The 25,068-nt window shown below is 22.5% G+C and overlaps 1 protein-coding gene across 1 annotated transcript; it reads left to right on the forward strand.

The window, feature by feature from the left end:
• Nucleotides 1-875: 875 nt before the first annotated feature.
• On the forward strand, nucleotides 876-23,226 carry Bm8264 (Uncharacterized protein; the record flags this gene model as incomplete). The annotated part of the gene is made up of 12 exons (XM_043076606.1): nucleotides 876-1,184; nucleotides 1,441-1,581; nucleotides 2,460-2,633; nucleotides 3,156-3,210; nucleotides 3,569-3,624; nucleotides 10,710-10,811; nucleotides 13,099-13,210; nucleotides 14,244-14,321; nucleotides 21,345-21,405; nucleotides 22,231-22,318; nucleotides 22,605-22,753; nucleotides 23,103-23,226. 12 exons carry the CDS (start codon nucleotides 876-878, stop codon nucleotides 23,224-23,226), a joined length of 1,449 nt encoding a protein of 482 aa, XP_042932540.1.
• Between the last annotated feature and the right edge of the window lie 1,842 nt (nucleotides 23,227-25,068).

A 25,068-nucleotide genomic window follows, 5' to 3' on the forward strand; every position in this document is an offset into this window, starting at 1 on the left:
ATAGCACGATGATTTAAATATTAATGAAAAAACATGAATTGATCAAATTCCGTTCAAAAAAATTATTCCACAAAATTTGGATTTTAAAAGAAAAAAGAACAAAACACAAAAGTTATTTCGAACATTTCAAAATTTCATTTTAAATTAATCGACTGATTTGAATTAATAAAATTCAAATGATTTTTTTGTTTAAAAATAATATTGTGTCATTTTTTTTTTAAGATAAAAATAATTGTGACAGATATAATCGAAACAAAAACACTTTCATTTGAGATGCTTCTGGGAATGACTTCAGGAAAAAAATAACAAATTTAATTTCAGATAAAAGCTACTTTTATTACTTTCACATAATGAAAAAAAAGCAAAAATAAATGAAATTTTTTCATTTGCTGAAAGTTTACTTTTGCATCATTAAAAAAATCATTAAAAGAACGTTATTTTTTTGATTTATTAGGAAAAGATCACCTTATTTCATCATTTAAATTAAATTGAAATTTTGCAAGTAGTTGTTTGCACATAAAAATTTATGATAAAAAAGAAATGATTATTAACAAAATGCAAATTAACATACGATCATTTATTTCGGACTTCTTTGATTGAAATTTACATTTTTTTTTTTTGCATATAATAAAATTTGGAATAAAAATGTAAATATTATTTTGAATACTACATTAGAAAAATGTAATTGAGAAATCTAATTAATTAGTTAGTCGATCTAGGAAAGCCTAAAAATTTAATCATTATTTCGACGTCTCACTCCAATTCATTTTTATTTTCCTCATTATTGGTTCTTCTTTTTTCTTTTTCGAGGTAAGCGTTTATTATTTCCGGAATTGCTACAAATATTGAAAACTTTTCAGATAAATCATATCTGAATGAATACATCACTGCCAACATCAAATGCTACAATAGCTAAAAATGATTGCTTTCATTTATCCATTGCTGAACGTCGACTACGAAATCGTAGCTTATCAAGCTTACTCTGGACACCACCACTCTATCCGGGTTATTCAGCAAAACTTGACAAATCTTTCAAATCTAACTTTTGTCAGCAATCAGTGTGGAAATCTACAGCATCCGAAATAGCAACATCATCAAATCTGCTACCATCTAATCCTGTCACCAATATAAATTGTTATCCCTCTTCAATTCAAAATGTCATCGAAGCACCATACCAATTTAAGGTAAATTAAATGATAATGATATCATATCAAACGATAATACAATTTATCAGTAAACAAATTGTTTCTCTAATTATCTTATCACATTTAAGTTTCCTCTACTTGAAAATATTATTTACACTTTTTTTTTTTTTGAAAGTTCACAGGTTTTAACGTTAATTAAGCATTAATTAAAGAAAATTCTACGTTGCATTGTAGGATAAATGATAAAGAAGGAAAGAAAAGAGGAAAAGATTTTTTTTTGTATCATAAATTTTAGCATCCATCACAACAACAGCCGGCAGAAAATGAGGATATAAGCTGGAACAGTTCGAAGCAATATACAAATTCGAAGGAATCATCTGGTTATGGTTCCGGAACATCTGAGTCAGATCTGGAAAATGAACAACAATCGAAAAAGGTTATTTGTTCTTTAATGTATATGTGTAAATAATTTTAAATAAATAGGCAAACATTTCACCATTTGTAGGCATTAAGTTAGAATAAAAAAAACAGCATCACGTTGAAATAAAATAAAATTTAATTTAATTTAATTTAATTTAATTTAACAGGCTGTTTCATTTTAATTTAATATAAAAAATTATACTGTATCCATCCGTTGAAATGTAACGAATTGATATTTATTTCGACATTTTAATAATTAATAGAAATCATTATTATAAGATGTTAAAATGAAAAGATTTGAATTTTAAATTTTAGCTCATATAATAATAGCAAGATGATAAGGATAATAATAATGATAGTATATAATAATATAATAAGAGTAGAATGAATTGAATGAGCTGAAATTTTTGATTTAAATCCATTCAATCAAAATTTTAATCTAATATTTGAATTACTTATTCAAATATAAACCTGTTTTATCAATCATTTCTGTCACATGGGATATATTAAATGCAATCATTTATAACATATAAATGCATGAATGTAATTTAAATTCAATCCTTTTTTGCTTGTTTCTAATTCATTTATAAATTATTTCTCTATTTTATCATTTTTTTCATCGTTTTTTAAAAATTTTTCTCGAAAAGTTTTTTAAAAAAAATAGTTGTTAGTAATTTAGAAAAAAAATTGAAGAAATAGAAAAAGTTTTTTATTTCACCAATAATTTGGAAAAAACAATTCGAGTATTATAAAAATTCTTCTGTTCATCTACTGCAAAATAGTATCATAGATTAAAATTATGATAAGATAATTTTAAAACCATTAAATTAAAATAAGTATTATTTTATTATTATTATATTACTATTTTCCATTGTTATTATTTTGCCGTTTCAGATTTTACAAACAATAACTGCCTCTTCTAAAACAATTAATAACAATCACTCTTTTACGAATACAGCAATGAGTGATAATTACAATGATATTTTTAAACAACAGAAAGTTGAATTTGCTGCTGAACGTGCAACAACACGTACGCCAATAAGGCAACAACGTAATCGTCAGCATACGGTTTTTTTTTTTTTTTTTTTCAATTTTCTCTTTTTTGTTTTTAATGATAGCTAATGATAAAGTTCTGAGTGCAAAGTTATTCAATCATTTAAAATTGCTTCATTTTTTTTTTTTTTGTTTAAGTTTTACTAAAGTTTAATTGGTAGTTTTTTTTTTTGATCTTTCATATATTATTCATAATGAATCATTTATTCATTTCAAGAATATTTTTTTAATGTAATCTTTTATAATTAATATAAACGAATAGAACAATTATGTTTAAAGTATCGTCATATCATTCTTCCAAGGAAGACCAAATTAATTTAATTAAGACTTCCTTGCAAAAAAAATTTTTTTTTTCACTAATTTTTTCACTAAATTTAGATTTAATTACATCATTCCCTCATTAATTTTTTTAATCCAGTACTGAATGTGATATGATTACAAATGCTAAATGATAAAAATGATATAATGGTTGTTGATATAATTGATAATCAAAAACAAAAAATAGAAAAAAGATATCATTATCATGAATTTCTTTAGTTGGAAAAGAATAGAAGACGAAGTGTTCCTGCTAATCTTCGTAATGCTTTTACAGGTTAATTTCATCTGAATCATTTTTTAATTTGTTTAAAAAATCCAAATTGGCTATCAGCATCGTCCGGTTTAACAAGTTTTTAAAATAATTCTACAAATATTACCAAACATTTTGCGCGATAATCCATTTGCGCTGTTACAAATCAAATTTTATTACATATCGAAAATAAGCCTTTCCGCTTCTACTGGAATTTTTTAATTCTCATAATGCGTAATTTTTGCAATTAAATACAGTTAAAATAAATAATTTAGTACAAGTTTTTGTTTTTCTTTAAAAAAATTTGACTTCTTTAACTAAATAATGGTTAAAAAATTTTTCAATAAAAAAAAATTTAATTTAATTTTACTTTCTTTTTCAGATGAAATAGTACGCGTACTGGAAATTAACGGTGTATTTCAGTATGAAACAGATGCAGTAAGTTTATATTATTATTATTGTTATTATTAATTTTTACTATTATTATTATAGAAATATTTATGAATATTAGCTAATTAAGTTTGTGAACAACGAGAAAAAAAATTATAAATCAATAAATTACACTTCAGTTAATAATTTGACATTTTTATGCAATTGTGTAATTTTAAAAATAAATTATATGCTAATATTCACATTTTGAGCCTTTTTTTAAAATTTCATTATAGCATATTTAAATGATAAAATGCAAAATTGTTTGCAAAGAGGGCTGTTCATTTTAAAAAAATTCAAAATAGAGTTCAAAATATTGAAATATTCAAAATAGAAGTAAAAAGCAACAAATGATAGCGTAACTTTACATGGAACATGTAATCAATAAGCACAATTTAAGTTAAAATTGGATCAGTCAAAAAAAAAAAAATTAATTTCTTTTGTTATGATAACATCCAGTGAATCAAAATTTTAATTTATTTTTTTATTTCTTTCCTAAGTCTTTTTCCCTTTTTAATTTAAAATTATTGTATCATTTTAGAGGATTTCATTTGCTTTGTGTAATAATTTATAAAATTTTCATCATTTATATTTGATTTCATGAAAAATAACTGATATATCAATTATATGCAGGTGATAAGCAACAAAAAGTTTTAATCTTTTAGTAATCGAATTAATTTGGTTAGAATTAGTCACACTTTCAAATAATAACTTCTTAATGATCATTTTCAAGTAGGCTGTTTAGAATAAATCTTATTCAAGTAGTTTACTTATCCCAGTGGTCAAATTTCATATTAATTTACTAATTTTTATACTAATTTACAATTTCATATTATTTCACCAAGTTAAATTGAAATTTCTAATATTAGTAAAAATTATTCTCGTTTGTTCCTTATACAATCTGTTAATAAAATGGAATTGCAATTTATCATCTTGAAAAGAATTATTTCCGTTGATCAAATTTAACCTCCAAATAATTTGCTAAATATTTCCAAGGCAAAAGAATGTTAAACGAATGAAGTAAATAATTCATTAAATAAACAAGAAAAAATTAAGACGAATCACTAAAATTGCTAATTAAATTTTTGTAAAATAAAATTTTTCCAGTTGTACTAATGAAAATTTTATTTCATCCCTTGAAAGGTTTTTCTTTTTTCCTAAAATGTTTTAATTCTTTCTTCGTCTCATTCTACTTAAATTTTAATTTCCTTTTTCATCTTAATTTAGACTGAATTATCCAGCAAAAGAGGATAGCATGTAATCGTTGTCATAAATGTCAAATTACTGATACAAATTGAAGTGGAAAGTTCTTTTTTTTTCTCGCATGCATTAATAAAATGCCAATTAACAGCGATAGTTAATTGCTTTTTCTGCTTCATTCTTCCATTTTTCTTCTTTTAAAATTTTTCATTCTTTTATTATTGCGAACAAAAATTTTTACTAATAAGTTTATTTTCATATTAATTTTATTGTTTTTTTTTTTTTTTTGAGTAAACAGTGCTAAATTATGTAAATATAATTTTTTTTGCAATTCTTAGTTGTTTTTTTTTTATAGAATTGCTTTAAAAATTTTCGAAATAACTTTTTATAACCATTTAATAATCATATCTATCATCCTTTTCTTTTTTTAAAAGTTTTATGTAATTATTAATTTTAAATAAAATTTTCTTTCCAAAATTTTCTCATTTTTTACAGTTTGAATATTATTATTGTAGACAACAGATTGAATTTTTTTGAAATAGTTTTGAATTTATTTGTTTTGAAAATCACATAATATCTGTCATTCTTTTTCTTTTATTTTTTCAAAATTTAATAACATTTAAATTTTCAAAAAACTTTTTCTTTCTAAAGTTATTTATATTTTGAATACGTTATTAGTTATTATTATTATTTGGAACTCTCATAATTTTTTGAATTTACGGTAATTATAGCGGATTGCGTTATTTACTTGTTGCGTTGTTAACAAGTAAAATGATAAAATATTATCAGAAAAATTTTTATATAATCGACAAATACAGCATTGCAGGTTTTGATATCGTATAATATATTCCAAAATATTCTTTTTTCTCCTCGTTTTTTTTTTTTTTTTTTTTGCATAAAATCATTTTATTTTATTAAACTAATAGTTGTTATCAATAAAACTATTTTAGATTGTTTTATGATTGTTAATTATTATCAGTGTTATTGATATGCCAATTGTAGCTGATTCTTTCTGATCAAGTTATTTCTTATCATAGTACTTAAAGACCTGAATATAATTAATTAATTAATTAATTAATTTTCCACTCGGATTTTATGGTCATCTCTTTCGAAATGAAAAAATAAAAAGATATTCATATCTTTGCTTTATATCAAAAAATTCGCAAATTTGATAAATTTAATATTTTACAATCATTTTTGCTGATGCATGCAAGATAATGTGAAGTGATTTAAAAAAATAATTGAGCGATTGAATGAAGTGGAAGACGAGAGTATTATGTGATTTTAAAGAAGAAAACTTGTCCCATTCTTGATCAAAATTTAAAAACAAGTTTTTAAATTTTGATCATAATTTCCTGTACGTCAGTATACACACACATACATAGGACAAGAAATTTTTTTCTCTTAATTAAAATTTATACAAATTATACTCAAATGATTTTATTCAAAAAAAAATTTTATTAATTGGCTGTTGGTTAAACTTTCAGCCAGTGACTGACTTTGTTTTTGTTTTTTAATGAAATTCAAAAATTATATACTGAAATAATTTGAATTTTGTCATTTTTTTTGCTTCATTCTTCCTTTCAATTCTTACATTCATTAATGATGAAAGTATTTAATATATTAATTTATAAAGAAATTAAAAGTTTTAAAATTTCTTTCTAAAAAAATATAAAAAATTTATTAACAAAGAAATTGAAGAAACTTTCTTAATTTTCACAATACTGGAAAAAATAATTTATTGAGACAATTTTGAATTGAAACATTAGCATCTTCTGATAGCTAATAATTTTGCTAAGATTAATTTAGAATTAAAATTCAGATTTGAATAGAACATGAGCAATATGATATCAAATATTTGCTTATTCACAAAGCAAAAATTATAGCTGGTAGTATTTGTCAAAATAAATTTATGTTTTCCAAAATTATGAATAAAATTTATGGTTTACTAAGAAATTATCACTAAGCAAACGTGCTTATCAATTTATTCATCATTTTTATGACAATAATTGTATTACTTAATGTGATTACAAATTCTCAGAGAGCATAGCTCAGTCCTTCATTACTATATTAACAAATTAACTCCGTAAGAACTTCTTAAATAATTTAAAAGCATAGCGAATTGAATTTGAAAAACAAATATTCCTTCTATCAGAGATTGAGATACATCGAAGCAACTGTCGTTATCATCCAGTAATTTCAAGAGAATACATTCAGTCGATTGATCATTGATCAATTCATTATAATAATGCAAATTATAACTTATCAAAAGACAAAATGATAAAGTTGCAGTTTATATTTTAAAAAAAAACGTACAAAAAACGCTTCAAAACTTTAATTTTCACTTAAATTTTTAAGGATTTCACTGCTGCAGTACTGATCATAAATTTTTATCATTTACGCCTGAACAATCTTTTTTATTTTTCTTTTTTCGAAAATAGTCTCTTAAATTGCCATTTAAATTGTTTTCGTTTTTTTTTTTTTTTAAAACACATTACGTCTTCAACAGAGAATGAAAAATGATGAGTGTATGAGAAGCGGCAAAGAAGAGAAAAACTTGAATTATTATTTTCAAATTTAAATTTTGATCTCAATTTAATGCGAAAAAGTTCTTTATAATTATATTTATGCTATTAATTAGTCATTCTATTTCATTTATTCATTAGCACCTTTTTTTTTTTTTGCTTCTTAATTCGCTTTTTATAAAACTTTTCAATCAATTCAAAACTAATTGATAATATTTTTGATAAATAAAATGTAAAATTTCACAAATTTCTTATAAAAATTTAAAAATTATTGTAAGCGATAAGTTGAAAGATAATTTGTTATGCAAGAATTGTGAATACGTACAATGATATATTATTATCACTTTTGTAAGTTAAATTTCTGCATTCAATTTCATGGAAATGTTCATGGAAATTGTCCATTAAGAAGTATGTATGATAATTTTTTGCTTTAAAATTGACAGCTTTAAATGGGCTTCAAATAAAACTTAAAATAAAATTGATAATTTTCTACTGGATAATTTTAATCCTAATTCTTATATCAAAATTTTTGTATTTTTTTAAATATGTTATTGAAATGTAATGAATAATAATTAAATTTTTTTTAGTACTATAAATTAATTTTAGTATTTGTACCCTATTATTAATAATTTATTATTTGCTATCAATGATATAGCATAATGTTGGAGATTGAGCAAAATTGTTTATTATTTTCGTTTCTTTTAAATAAATTAAAAGATTTATTATAATTTTTTTTTGTTTCTTAGAATGGCAATATTTTTTTCAACAGTTTGTTATTGTTTGTTTATTAAATTCAAAAAAAAAAAAATAAATATTTCATTAATCTTTTTTTTTGAAAACATCTGAAAACAATTATGATTCTTTTCTTTGATAATTTGGTTAAATCTATCAGAGGAAGTTGAAATAACTATCAAAATTTCAATTAGATTTTTGTTTTTGATTTCAATAACTTCAAAACATTTTCATTCCTCTATCGATGAAATTTAATTGTTGATTAAGAACATTATTTTTATTAATTTAAAATAAAATCATTCATTGCATTGCAACTTTACTTCGTACTTTACTAAATTGAATTATGATTTTATCATTTCATTACATTTGCAAATATAAAGTTTGCTTTTTATTTTATAAATATTTGCTGAATAGTAGAAAGGAAGAGGAAAGGAAAGTATAAATTTAATGAATGATTTTAAAAATTGAAAATTTAAATGATCTAATCCTTGACCTTTATTTTGATCAGCTTTTCTTCGCAAATTCTGCCTGATTTTTTCTTCCATCATTTATTATTCAATTCAAATGTAAAACAAAGATGTACAGTGTTATTTACTGCTTTTTCATTTTTTTTAGAATTTGAAACTTTAATTAGATGAACGATTTTAGTTATCGTTTTGATCTCATTCATAGAGCAATATTTCATGCTTCTCTGATTTAACTTTCAATAAGTGGAATTTATTATTTTCCAAAATATTTTAAATTTGACTTCTTCCTTTTTTCATTGATAATTTGTAAACCATATTTATTAACTACTGAATCAAATCCTTAAGTAATCGCATTCGAATAATGTAATATAAATTTATTAAAATTTAAAATTACAGTATGAAAAAAATATATTGATATCATCCAACATAAAAATTATAATTTCCACTCAATTTCATCACCAATAATTTTGAAAATAATTTTCTATCAGTTTTTAATTTCATTTTTTGCAATGGTTTAGAGATAAAATTGTATTATTATTACTACTGTCATTATTATTATTAGTATTTTTTTGTAGTGAAAAAAGGAAAAGATATGAAGTTTACTGAATATTTTATTTACTGATATTTAATTACAACATATTATGTATTATTATAAACCGGTTTTTCGATTCTATCATCAGTACCAAATTAGTTTTATTTATTTCCATCCATCAAAAGAGTTTCATCGATGCAAAGAATAAATGAGTGAGAAATCCATTCTCTTTTTTAAATCAGTCTTTCAGTTTTTTTCCAAGCAATTTAATCTCTTTGAACATCAATTAGAAATAAAATAGCGGCAAAAAATAAATAATTTTGAATGAAGAAAATTTCAATAATATCGTATGCATTAAGTTTTTGAAAAAATGAATTGCCAAATTAATTATAAATTATTCTGCTAAATAGGAAAGAAATTAAATACATTTTGAAAAGAATGACTAGCAGTCTAATTATAAGATCAATTTATGATATCTTTTTTCTATCAAATGAAGGGAAGGAATTTAAGTGCCAATAAGCAATAATAAATTTTTCTTGCAGGAAATTTAGCTTTGACAATTTCGTGAATTTAAAAATTTTCATATTACTTCCAAAATGCTAGCAAAAATGAAGCGATTTATTGTGATGCATTATCATATATTTTCATTTCAAATATTTGATTTTCTCGAAAAAAAAAAAAAATTGAATAAAAAATGAGAAAAAAGTAAAAAAAAAAAAAAAAAATTTGTATTTGAAATTTTGAAGAAGCAAGAAGAAGGTGAAATGGCAATAATTAGAAGTAAATAAATTAAAGGGAAGAAAAGAAAAAAGAAAATTATGTCAATTGTCAAAAAATTTTTCTTGCAAAAATGAATGTATTTTTGTAAAATAAAAAAATAAAAGAAAAATATTATTTTTGAAAGTAATAATCAGTTTTTTTAAAAAAAATATACATGTATAATAAAATTTATTTAAGCATATGAAAGTTGAAGATGAAATTCATATACATACGCATATAATAAAATTGAGTTATTCAAAATTGTTTTCTTAATATATATTCATTGACTGTATTATTTAATTAGACCTAAAATAAAATAAACTAATTAAAAAAAGTTTCTTCTTAATTTTTATTATATTTTTTGGTTAAATTAAAAAATTTTGTACTAATTATTGTATTAACGGAATAACAGGACAGTAATATAGCATCATTTGTCATTTGTCATTTATTATTTTATTATATTGAAAATTATACTATATTAATTTCATTATGTTAATTATTATATCAAACATTTATATTAAAATATTGGTATTTTTTAATCAAATTAAAAACATTTCTGTTAATTTTCCAAACCAAACTTTTTTATATCTGAAACACAAAATGAACGTTTGTTTAGGTGAAAAATTTGTCGTTTCAAAGTTTTTGTAAATTTGTTTTTTAAAATAGTTTTTGCTTAATTAGAACTAAAATAACTAACTAAAAAATTTTTTGAACTTTTATTATTTCTTCTAATAAAATTAAAGATTATTCATACATTTGCATCAAATTATTTGATTTGTTAAAATCAAAATGAATGTGACATACTTTTAAATAAAATCTTAATGAATTTTTTTTCTTCAAAATTTTTCTGAATAATTTAATTTTGTTTTGTCACTTCAGGATACCGGTATACGGCGACCAATAGTACGTGAACAAAGTATTAATCGACCGGAATCAGTTATTCAACTTGCACGAAAATTTGCTGAAGCAAGCGCTGCACAAGTAAGTCATTTTTTTCTTTTTTCTTTTTTTTTTTTTTTTGTAAATTTTTGTGTTGGATGAAATTTTGTAGTTAATTGGTAAATTGGAACAAAAACAGGAAAAGAGAAATAAAAAATAATTTCATTGCTATTAAAAAAAACAGTTTGTGTAATTTTTTCCTACCATTCAAAACTTTCTTTTGAAAAATAAAAAAAAAAGTAAATTCAAATTACATTTTTTTTTTTCATTTACACATATTTTTAATTATTTAGTTTTGTAATGAAACAGAAATGAGTTTTTTTTTTTCTTTTTTTAGTATTTCATAAAATGCTTATTTTTATTTTTTGAATCAAATTTTAAAATTCATTTTGATTGCTCTGAAGAAGAAAGAGAGAGGAGAGAAGGGAATAGAGGGAAAGAGAAAGGAAGACAGAGAGTATTTAAATCTGAAATGAACATATCTATGATATTCCTTCATTGCGAAAAAATATAAAAGTGATAAAATTTGAATTGAACTTAAATTTTTTTTTTTCCTTTAAATAAACAGAAATTTTTAAAATACAAACTATACCTATCAACAGTATGAGTCTTTCTCTCTCTCTCTCTCTATATATATATATATATATATATTTATACAAATGCAAAGCGGGAGAAAGGGAAAGAAGAAGAAATAGAGAAAGAAAGAAAGAACGACATTCTATTCAGATATTCTGAAATTAAACATTTCTCGAAAGAATAAAAGATGAGAAATAATTATTCCATATTTTGTATTTTTTTCTTCACTCCGTCAATTAAGCAATAATAATTCATTTGAAATTTCTGTTATTTTATTGAAAAAAGTTGGAAATTTCTAAATTTATTTTTATTTAATAAAAATAAATTATCGAAATTTTTATTCATTATGTTAACGAAGTTTTCTTTATTCGATAACACTAACATAAAGCATTGCTCAGGCAACATTTCATATATTTTTTTGATAGTCTTTCCGTTTTTTTTTTTTTTTTTTTTTTGTTGTTTTCTTTTTCTTTGTTTTCTTCTTTACTCATTTTGATAAATAAATGAATTATTGTTTAGTGATAAGATACTAAACTATTTCATGATTGCGGGTAAATTAATTGATGGCTGAAATTGAGAAATGCCCTTCACCTCAAATTTTGTTAGACAAAAAAGCAGAAAAGAGAGAAAGAAAAAAATTTTAATGTTATTTTAGTGCTCTGAAATTTTAAGCTTTAGCACTTTTATGTTTTATTACAAAAAAATTTTTACCTATTTTTTAAAATACCACATTTTTCTTCCAGCATTACTCTATAATTAGTTAAAAAATTTGTAATTTATCATTTTGGGAAATTACCGTTAAATCACTGAAGAATATGATTTCTCCAAATAACATAGTTCCTCGAGATAATATGCTTTCCTTTTTAATTTATAAATTCCAATAATGATTTATTAGAAATAACATAATAAATTAGAATTTCTTATAACACTTTCAGGCATTAATATTAATAAAATATAATTTCGACTTTTTTCTTTTATGCTAAAATTTCGATAGTAAAATTTAATGATTTGATAATTTATTTTAATTTATTCGAGAGAAAAAAAAACATTCTCATGAAAACTCTTAAGTTTTTTAAATTTGTAGAATTTTTTTTAATATAATGTACGATCTATCATTGCTAGCTAAATATTTTTGACTAAGGAAAAGGGAAGAATATGAAGATTGAACCCTAACTTTTAATAAGTCATTTAACTAATTTTTTTCTACAGTGATTGCATTATTATCATATCAGTGAGGGAAAATTTTCCGATAAATTCATTAACATAATTAAATTATCTGATGATTGCATGTTATTTGAGTAATTAAAGTGAATTTTCAATTCATTTCCATTTCTTTTTTTTGAGAAACAGAAAAGACGCATGTATATACAGGTATAAAAGCATTTGACCTAATCAAATCTTGAAATTATCAATGAATTTTTTTTCTTTTTTTGAAAGGACTACTTTCGAAAATTTTTAGTCAAGCTTTTTTTCATAAATTAAAAAAAGAATTTCGAAACATGTTTCTTCTTAATATATTTTTAAGTAACAATTAAACAAAAGCAAATTTCTTTCTCTTTGAATTACTTCTAATATTTTACATATCCATATTTTTTCATCATTATTGCATTAAATGATATCAAATGGATTAAAAATCAATTTTAATAAATGGATAACAGGCAATTATTGAAGAAGAAAAAGTCTCCAAAAAACTTAGTCATTAATTTTAATCAAAAATTTAGCAAAAACAAATTTCATTCTTTCGATTTTTTAGGATAAACGAATTTACATATCAAATCAAAAATTACTAGCAAGTGGACAAAATCTGCTGCCAACAACAACAACCACGGATTCATCGCTGGTAACCAATAATTCAACTCAAAAAGGTAATATAAAATTTGTTTGAAACTTTTTAAAATTAAAAACTGAATGATAAAACAATCATTTACAAACTAATGCAATAATAGTGAGTTTTCAATAAATAATAATTGAACAATTTTCGATTTTTCATTCAAGAAAAAAAATGATTTAATGAATTGAATTTACTTCATTTGCAGTTCATTGCAGCTTCCAATCGATGCACTTTTTTTTCCTCTTTTTTAGGTTATCAAAATTTTGAGGAATTACTTTCAACTTACCTATTTTTTTCTCCAATTTTCGCAGTAAACTTTCAACCCAATTATAGCAGCAACAATCATCAGTTATAACTCATCGAAACCATTTCTAACGTTTCATAAAATTTTTAAATCTTTTTTTTTTTTCAGTTGAAATATTTTGTTGTAAAATTTTCGAAAACGTATAAGAATAAAAAAATTGTAAGTAACGGAGTGAAAGAATTATTATTTAATAAATGATTGATTCACTTTTTTGTGCAGGTGCAATTTAAAAATTTTGATACAGTAAAGCTAATTTTTATTAGCTAAATTTAGATTTTATTCAAATGAAGAGCAAGGATTATAAAAAATATTATCCATTATTATAAAAATATTATAAAAAAAAAAAAAAAAAAACTTAGCAGGAATCAATTTGAACTCTAGGAAATTCAAGATATTCATGTTTAATCACTATTACAGTTTAATTAGCTTAATTAAGATTAGTTTTTATTTGGACTACTTTAGGAATGATAATAGTTTTCTATGTTTAACTCATTACTTGCCTTAAGTAAGATTATTTTTTTTTTTTTTAAATTGAGATAATTAAATGACTAATCTCAAATAAAATCACTGGCCTAATTAATTAATCAGACAACAATTTCTATTCTATAATATAATTTAAAATTCAAATTGGATTATTTGCCAAACTTATTTATAACATCCTCTTGGTAATACGATGAAAATATGAAATGCATGATGAAAAAAAATAGCAAAATTATTTGAACTATAAAATGTCATCTAAACTGTGTCAACTTTTTTTTTTCAGAAATCAGTTCTCATCATCACAATCATTCTCATTTGCTCGATACCTTTAACAAGAAACCAGGTGGAATTGCTTGTCTATGTAAGTTTAACTAATATTCACATTTTAGTATAATTTATGAAATTCTTTTTATACATTTTATCAGTTCTTATCAATCAAAACATTTTTATTATTTGAAAATAATATATCAATTTATTTTTTAACTCTTTTAATATTTCATATCAATATAAATTCATATCTATATTCAAATATTGAATAAATATTACGAAGAAATAGAAAAGAAGTGATATTTAATAATTACTATATTAATTTTCTATTAACATTTTCATTAAATTTAAAAACAATTTCAAGTAAAGAGAGAGTGTTTTTTCTTCTTTTACTTTTCTTTACTTTCATTGCAAGCAATTGAAATGTTATTGAATTATTCATTCTATTGATTACATCATCATAATTACACAAAGTCATAAGTTTAAAGTAAACAAAGTGAATTTGCTTTATTGAATGCTTAGATAAACAATATATCTAAGATAATTTTATTCAAATTATTTGAAATAAGCTTAAATATTGAAGATATCATTCCAGTTTAAAATAAGCTTAAATATCTGCTACGATTTTATCAGATTACTTTAAGATTATTATTTAATTAAAAAAAATAAACCTAAATAGCTACGATAATTGTACAATAGTACTTTAAAATAGTTTTAAATATATGTGAAATTATTTTATCAAATAAGTTTGAATAAACTGAAATATCTGAGACAAATGTATTGTGTTAGTTTAAAATGGTTATTATTAAACTGATTTGAAATCAACCTACAAAAATTGATATTAAATATAATGAACAAAGATCAAAGCATACTTTGACTTCAAATCGCCTAATCCACTCTTTTCCTTTGTTTTTTATTTTTTTGAAAATAATATTATGGCAGTTAATTAATTACAAATTATAAATATTATGGAGTCAACAAAAAACTGTGCAATATTTTTGTAAAAAAGCTTAAAGATCAAAAAAAAATTTTCTTTAGTGGCTGGAAATGCTTAAGTGTTCCTGAAGTAAAAATTTTAAAACAAACTAGTTTTAAAACTTTATTTGTCATCCTATCCAACCATCTATCACTTACAGTTTGTTACATATCTTTCTTCCGTTTCCTTTTCCTTTTTCCTTTTGCTTTTTTTTTTTCTTTTATAACCAACCAAAAATTAAAATTTCAATAACTTTTTCTTAAGAGAATAAAATTAATTTACATATCTTAAATTTCAAATTGTAAATGTAAACGTTTAAATTATTATCATTAAAAAATAATAATAATAAAAAAGGAAAAAAAGAAGAAAGAAGGTTGACACTTTTTTTTTTGATTATGTAATATATTTAGTTCATTTGAAGCTTCCGATCATGAATATGTCCTTTTTTTGATGCTATAACGATGAATGTGACATTGTATCGATTTAAGTTTCATGATAAAAATCATTGATATCACAAAATTCAATTGTCCCGATTTTCTTGCATCTCCGCTTTTTTTTTAAAAAAAAATTTCTTTAATTTCTTCTTTCTTTTATTTTCTTTTCTTCATCTTTTTTTTTTTTTTTTTGCTTTTATTTTAGATGATTCAATCATGTGATTTTCGAAAAAAAAAAAAATTATCAAAAAAAGAAAAACAAAACAAAAACGAAGCAATAAAAAAAGTGGAGTGTGCAATTTTTTGATTTATAAAAAAAATATTTAGTTTATTTTTTTCAAAAGGAAAAAATCGGAAAATAAAATTTGAAATTAGGGAAAATGATTTAATCAATTAAGATTTATTTTTTCTAATATTTCTATTTATGATTACAAATTTTGAATCATTTTCGTCTTCATTTTTTACTTATCTGCTGGAAATAAACATTACTAATTATTAATTAATTCAGTCTGAATTTTTAAATGCTGACAATTTAAGATTAAAATTTGGTCAATCATTAAAATTTAATTAAGTTGTCAGATATTACATAAACAAGATTTCGTTTTTTGATATTTCTTTTGCTATTATTTTTCTTGCAAATAATAAAACAAAGCTAATATTAATTCTATTTTTAAGTAATGTTGAAATCATTCATCTATAATTGTTTAAATTTTTGAGCAATGTTTAATGAATGTTTTATTACTAATTTCATTTACTGTATAATAATTAATTGTTTAATTTGATTTTCCAAATATACTGATAGTATTAATGCAGTTAATCTTTATAAATTTTTTCGAAAATTTGCTTAGTACTCCCAAGGTTGCATTCTTATTATTATTAATAATTCAGCTTATTAATATTAAATTACTTTTTAAACGCAAACAAATATTTTTCAAGTTTTTTCCTTGTTAAATTTTTAATTTGAATGTTAAATTTGCTTTGAATTTAAATTATCACATATTTTACTTCTTCAGTTGTGATATATGTTATTTTGAAGTCCCTTGCACAATTGTCATTAATAATAAAGAGCAATTAATTCATTAATTGATCCAAATATATGAAGGCACATTTTATTATTATCATCATTATTATTGTTAATTATTATTATTATCATCATTATTATTACCATCATTGTTATCAATTATTATTATTATCATTATTATTAATTATTATTACTACCATTGTTACTACTGCTATTGTTCTTATTATTATTATTATTATATTAGTAATTATTATTGTTATTACTATTATCAATTATTATTAGTATTCTTATTGCTATTATTATTGTTATTCTTATTGTAATCGATTGAGTTTTAGTCTGACATTTGATCTTTCATTTATTCTGCATTCTAACATTCCTTCTTCTCTCTGCTATTTTCATTATCACATCCTCTAACTTAAACTTATCACTTATCTTTATTCGCAAACATTATTGAACAGCTGTTCATTTTATCGCTTAGCTTTAGTTTACATCATCAAGCATCATCTGTGGTTTTGCCCCATTTCTTGCAGCGGTCACTAATCAGTGAGCTTTTATCAGTACATTTATTCATATATCACCCTTCAAAAATATGAAACTTTAATTTGAATTTGAAACTTTAAAAAAATTAAAAAAATGCGATCAAAATTAAGTCATTAATGATTGGAAACTATTTTTGGATAAGTTTTCAGGTCAAATTATCATAATTTGACATATTCAGTATTAAATTATTTTAATTAAAATTTGACACCAATTTTTATTTTTCTAATAGAGAAAATTATATAAGCTAAACTATAACCAAATTTTAATGCAATCAAAAAACAAATAAATTGTTGATTATTTGCTTACATATGTCAAGTATTTACTTATGTGCATTAAATGAATAAAGTGATTCAATAACAGCAATTCGTTATTGTCAAAATTTATTTGCATTTCTTTATTTGCATTTAAGTTCCTAAAAAAACATACAAAACAAATACAGAAATTTTGCTGTAATGAAAGATACGTAGTAGTAGTAATAGCAGTTGTTGTTGTTATTTTTATTATTGTTGTGCCTAACACAACAATAATAATTGCTTTCAGCATATTTTACATTTCCAATTATTAATTTAAAAGTTATTTTATTGCTATTTTATTTGCTGCTGTTAGATTACCATTTTTTCAACAGTCATTTCTGATTATTATCATTATCTTTCTTGTATTACTACTACTTCATTATCTTGTATTACTACTTCATTAATCATGTTATATCAGTATCAACTTTCACAACAAAGTAATTTCAGTCATAAAACTTTCTACTTTGTTTCTTATTTATTTATTTATCTGTTTTCTTTTCAGTTTGTCTGAACCAGCATTTTAATTAATAGAATGGCTATACACGAAATTTAAATCTGCTTTTAATGAGAACTGTTTTGTTGAATTTTCCAAATTTAATATTTTAGTTGGCTAAGTTGAATTGCGTGAGACCAAAAAGAGTGATTTAGAATGTTAAGTTTGGAATAATTAATTGACAAAGCATATTAGGCAGAATTTAAAAAATTATTCCTTAACCATAAGAAAAGCTGCAAATAGTAGATGTAAATATGATTGCATACAATTTAATTTAAGGGCTCGAAAAACAAATCGAAAAAAGAAAAAACTTTTAGGAAACTTAAATAAATGAAAGTTCAAATAATTAATTGTACCATCATTTAAATATGATGAACAGATCGATTATCATGAAAGTTATACATACAGGAAAAATTGATTTAATTTCAAATGCATTATTAAATTTCTTGTTCATTTGCATCACAAATATACCATTAAGTTCAAATTCAATTCACTATACGAATTTATTTCAAATAGTAAGCAGTATTAACGGAAGTTGTAATAATTAATAAATAAGAATGAGGAATAGCATTGTGAAGATTTTATTACTGATAACAAAATTCAGCCATTATCGAACTTTCTTTCGCCCTCTCTCTCCCTCTCTCTCTTATTTTTACTATGTCATTCTAATGTCCATCTCTTTTATCAAATTTTTTTCTTTGAAGTTTTACTTGACTTGAGCAAAGATGATATTTTATTGTTATTCCTATATTATTTTGATTATTTCTAAATTTCTTAATAATTAAACTTTGAAAGTTAATTAATTATATTTTATTCGAAGCTAAATTATTTGAAAAACAAGTTATATTGTTTATTACTTTGTACGATATGTGTGGGTATGAATGAGGAAGATTGCTAGTAATTTGATAATAAATCAATGAGACAGAGACAGTTAGAACAAATAGTTAGGGTAGAAAAGTAATACAAATAACTCAGGTAAATGAGACAGGTAACAGAACAGACCAATAAGACAAATGGCTGAATAGATGAATGGTACAAATATCAAGTTGTTACTATGATAGACAGAATAAGTAAGCAAATCATTTAGGTGAATTAAGGTAATATCATAGTAATGAGGTAAACATAGCCGATAATACAATACTAATTAATTCCAAAAAATATTTCGTGAAAGTTTTGCAAGTTTTTTTATAAGCAAAATAGAATTAAACAATAGATTAGTAATTTCTCAAATTTTCGATTAATTTAGTTTCAAAAAAGCACTGAGCACTGATAAATGTTCGAAATGAAAAAATTATAGTGTCATATGCATTAATGAATGAATCTATTCAATGACGTTGATATACGTGAAAGTTAAAAGTTAGACATTTTAAAAAAAATTATTAGATGCATCATCAGCCTTCGATCCTTATTATTGTTTATTATTATTTTTATTTTATTACTATTGCTATTTCATTATTATTATCATAATTATTATTGTTTTATTGTCACTACCACTATTAATACTAATACTATTATTGTCATCACCATTATTCTTATTTTTGCTATCATTATCATCGTCATTATTGTTCATTACTTATTATTACTGTTATTATCTCTATTAATGCAACAAAAGGAAAATGGTTATTTTCTAACAATTGATTCATATGATAACATAATTTATTAAAATAATAACTTTCAAATAGGTTTAAAGTTTGCACTTCTTTTTTAAATGAAAATTTTGGTTTATTGAACTTACATTAAGTTTAACTAGCATTTATGAAATGTAAGAATGATAAAAAAAAAAAAGGTATTTTTTTTAAAGATGAATGTTTTTATTGAAACAATTTTTAAATTTCCTTAATTGGATTTTATTTTTAGAAATAATTTTATTTTTTACCAAGGAATTTTTTTTTCTTTTTAGGTTTAATTTTTTAGATAATTTTTGTCCGATGATTTGTTCAATAAATGCAATTTTTAAAAAATAGTTGGAGCTTTTTACTCTGATGAAAATAAATCGTAAATTGCAAACTTCAACAAATAAAAGTTAAACTAGTGATTCATGCAAACATCAGTTATATCAAATAGTACTGATATTTTGATAAATGTTAGCTTGAAAGAATTGCCTTTCTTTTTATCATTCTTGCATTTCATAAATGCCAGATAAACTTAGTGTAACTGCAATAAGTTAAATTTTTCCTGTCAGAAAAATATGAACTTCAATCGTATATAAATATTACCATTTTAATAAAATAAGTTAACAAATGAATTAATTATTAAAAATTAACCAATTTCTCTTCGTATATTAATATTAATAATAATAGATATTAATAATGATAATAATAACAATAAAATAAACAAATAATAAAAAATGATAATACATCTTTTCAGTATATCTAACTTTTAAATTTGACATATGTCAACGTTATTTGATAAATTCATCCACTAATTTCATGTGATATCATGATGTCGGCTTTTTCGAGCATTTCTTAGTGCTCACGCATAAATATTATAAATTTTTGATAGCATTTAAATAAAATAATTTTATCCAAATATTTTTTTCATTTAGAGGATTGTATTTATTCGATAATCATTTTATTAAAAAATTTAGCAAGTTTTATTTTAAAAAAAATTTATGGATTTATGCTTGGAAACTTGCAATATTTTGCATAATTCAGCAGGAATTAATTGATGAAAATAAATAAACAGAAGTAAATAAAGAATAATAGACATTCAAGTAATATATAAATATAAATAACAAAGCTTTTAATAACAGAAAACCAATATTAATGATAGATTTTAAATTCCATTTATTGAATTCATAATAGTTCAAACATTACAATCTTTATTTAATGTTATATAAAGACTTTATCAATATTTTATGATGGATGTAGAATGATCTGAAACTACATTCATTATAAATCTTCTCATGATATTCTCCAGCCATATCATGATACTATCCTATATCATCGTATTCAGATCATATTTGTAAATTTTAGTTTGATATCTCATTCAAATTAAGTTTAATTATCAGCCTGTATACTTAATACATTTAATGTAAAGAAAGAAAAAAAAAATTATAAGTCCCAATCCAAAAAAAAAAAAAGTAGAACACCGAAACTACCAGTGAATATTTTTTTAAATTGAAACAACTGTTTATCTTGCCAATAAAAATCATCTGCCGCTCTTTCTTTCTCCGTAAGTTAAAAATAAAATTGGAATCAAATTTTCACTGAGAAAAACTGAAGTTGAAATAGCAGTGGATAGCATAAAAAATGATTTCTATTTCTTTAACTTTTAATAAATTATCCGTTAGAATTAAATTATTACTTACTTAAACACACACTCTCTCTATTTCCGTAATTTTTTTTTCTTTTTTTACAGACAACGATAAAATGTCGAAGGTTAATGTTTTCAAGCAGATGGATCAAATGCACCGATCAAGGTTTATGCTTTTAAAATATTTTCCTCCTTGTTTTTTTTTTTTTTTTTAAATTTTTGGAAAGCAAAATTTTATATTGATTAACATACATTTAGTTATGATAATAATTTAGCAGCTGGCAAAATCTAGGTTTAATTTATTTTATTGGATTTATCACAATCTATAAATGGATCTTTTATGAACTTTTGTTATTAACTGATAATAGTTTTAATTAGTTACCCAGTTTCGGTGTAATTAGTTACCCGGTTCTGGTATATCAATAAGAAGTCTTTCTATAACAATCAAACTTTAAATTACTACAACAAATATTTAACAGGAGTATTTCACATAAATGAAGTTATCAGAAAATTGCATATAAATATAAAATACAAGTTACCGATTTATTATTTACTGCATTGCTAATAATGACGGTGATAACGATGATAGTAGTAACGATAATGATTTAGGATGACAGACTAATAAAATATTAAAATGTTTTATTGGTGAATTTAATCAATCTATAATCATGCTATTTTCTATTGTTTTCAAAAATAAGCATAAAATATCGTGAAATATCATTTAGTCATTATCTCTTATCACATATTATCCTTGCTGACATGCGTTATCACTCTGATGGAACCCAATTGCTCTATCAAATATTTCTTCAGCACTTAGCGATTTATTTGTGATAATATGTGGCAGTGATGATAATTTTATTTTTTTAAACTTTTTTAGAACTGCTTAATAATTAATATTAATGATAATGAATGATTTGTAATTAAAAAAATAAGCATTCAAATTGATCAGGTACTCCAGCGGTCTTAAAAAGATGATTTTTTTAAATTTCAGTCAGCAGCAAACTGCGCGGTCATTCAATCCATCAACAGTAAAAAATGCGCTTTTACGATGGTGTCAAATTAAATTGGAAAATTATCCTGTAAGTACCACTGACAAATTTCGCACAATTTTAAATATGAAAAATTTGTGGGAATTTTTTGCAACTAAAAATTTATACTTCAACATGTTAATATTTAAAGTCATGCAAATATTATTTTTTTGATTACAGTATTAGCCAATTTTGAATATCTCATAACTTACTCATTTAACTGCAATTGTAATAAATAAGTAATAACTGAATTTCGTCATGAACAATTAATTTCGCCTAGTTGGTCAATCAATTTCAATTAATTATAATAAAAAGATGAAAGGAATAAGCTTTTGAGGTTCAAATTACAAATTTTTCATCATGTTGGGCTGATGGAATGGCATTTTGCGCATTGATACATCGATTTGTGCCTGATTCGTTTGATTTTGATAAATTAAATCCAAGAAATCGACGAGAAAATTTAGAGTTAGCATTTAGGGTAGCCGAGTAAGTTTGTTTTCCCTTTTTCCTTTTTTTTGCAAATTTTTTTGCTAAACTATTTATTTCGTTTAAAGTTTACATTTATTCTTTTATATAAATTTAATTTATTTTAAGCAGATAATCGCATGAAGCAATAATCAATGTAAATATATTGCAATGAAAATCAATCAAAAATATAAATGCAAACATTTTTATATAATGTTTTTTTTTTTTTTTTTTTTTTTTGCAAAATTCCTAAATTTTATAATGAATTGTTTTCAAAAGATTTAAGAACATAATATTTCATAAATTTTCAAATTTATATCACAGAGAAATTAAAAAAAAAAATGATACACAACTTATGAAATTATTACAGACAAAATGGTATTGTACCATTGCTTGAAGTGGATGATATGTTGCTAATGGGTGATCGACCCGACTGGAAATGTATTTTCACCTATGTTCAGTCATTTTACAAAGCATTCAAAGACCAATTGTGAAATTACAGTGATAATTTTTGGCATTATTAAATTTCGAAAAGGCAAAATATCATTTTTGAAGGCAAAAGAAATTGAGTATGGATATAGTTTTGTAATAATCTCATTAATTAAATGATTGGTTAAATAAATAACTAATCTAGAAATTTGAAATATTTGGCCCATGTTTAATTTTTAAACTTTAATTAGAATATTTTCAGTAAAAAATTTTTTTTTTATGATTTGCATACTATAAATGATTGTTACTTAACATTATTTTATATTTTAGAGTTGTTTTTTTCTTAATTTCATTTGTTCTTCCATTTTTTTTTCCAAAAATTTTGTTTCAAATATTTTTGAATAATTGCATCTAAAATTTTAGAGAAAAAGAAATTTTGAAAATGAATTATTATAAAATACGGTAAGGTACTGTACTCATATCATGAGATGTACTATTTCTGATAAAATTACTGCATGTCTTTGTTGAATGTCACAGGAATCATGTTGTTGCATGTATTTGATTATTATTGTAAAATTTTATAAAAAAAATTAAAAATTTTCAATATTTCATTAGTCAACATTTTGCTAAATTGTTAATAAAAAGACTAGCTAGAAAGCTGTCGAATACAATTTTATTATTATCAACTTCTTACTAGAATTTTTCAGTTTTTTAAGTTTAAATTTTATTAATTCGGAAGGACAATCAGAGATTGATTACTTTCACTATTTTTTTTCTTGTTTTACTTCGATTACTGCTTATTTTTAAAAATTTTCAAATGTTTTCATTATATATATATATATATGTTTAATAAAATGTATTTTTTACTTGAAGGCAATCAGCTACTTATTTGTTGTATTATATAAATTAAATATTATTAAATTATTGTAACCTTAGAATGAAGTGAAAAATTTTTGACAATTTTTATGAAGATCTAATTTTTTTAAATACAGATAAAAGTGAGTAATATTTTGTGAAAGCTTCAACTATCATTCAAATTTAGCGATATAAATTACGCTATAACCAAGAAGTGACGTAATAAATTGCGCTACCACTGAAAATGACATTAGGTATTCCAACTGATAACTATTACCAATTGATAAATTCATATTCAAATGATGTCATGAAATGATATCATAAGTACCGGTGTAATTAACACAGATATTTACTGGAACAAACAAATATGATTTATGAACACTTATAAAACTGCAACTACACAAAATTTAACGTTGTAATATGTGTTCACGTACGTTAATACTACTTCACTACGCAGAATCGTGAATTACAGGAAGGCTAACGTTTTGTATTCATCATTAGTTATAGCTGCTACAAATTGTGATTTCATTATGAAATTAGCACTATGCGAAAAATTTGAGCGAAGTTGCAGAAAAGAATAATAATTAAATTCCTTTGCTTACATTCTATCCATTTTTTAGAAAATTGTTCTACGGCAATTCTTTTTTAAGTTTGTATCCTCTTTAAAAAAAATTAAAAAGAACCTTTATTAAAGTTGCATTTAAGATTGGCAGCTTATATTAATTAATTAATTAATTCTCTTAGAAATGGCGAGTATCTATATTAATAATAATAAATACTTCATCATAAAAACAGTCATTTAAAAATCGCTCCTTGAGAAAGTAATCTTTTTTAGTAATAATATTTAACTTTTAGTGTTACATTCAGAACTATAATTACAGATAACAAATGTTTTTTTCATATTTTTTGTATAGTTACATGCACTACTGATATTATAAGTGATTTTTAAAATGGTTTATTGTTATTTCAAAAAGATAAGCTAAGTAATGTTAATATCATTATCACAGAAACTTGAATAATGATCACAACAAACAAAAACAAATGAATAAATA

The sequence above is a fragment of the Brugia malayi genome, assembly GCF_000002995.4.
Source record: "Brugia malayi strain FR3 genome assembly, contig: Bm_v4_Chr1_scaffold_001, whole genome shotgun sequence".
Taxonomy (NCBI): domain Eukaryota; kingdom Metazoa; phylum Nematoda; class Chromadorea; order Rhabditida; family Onchocercidae; genus Brugia; species Brugia malayi.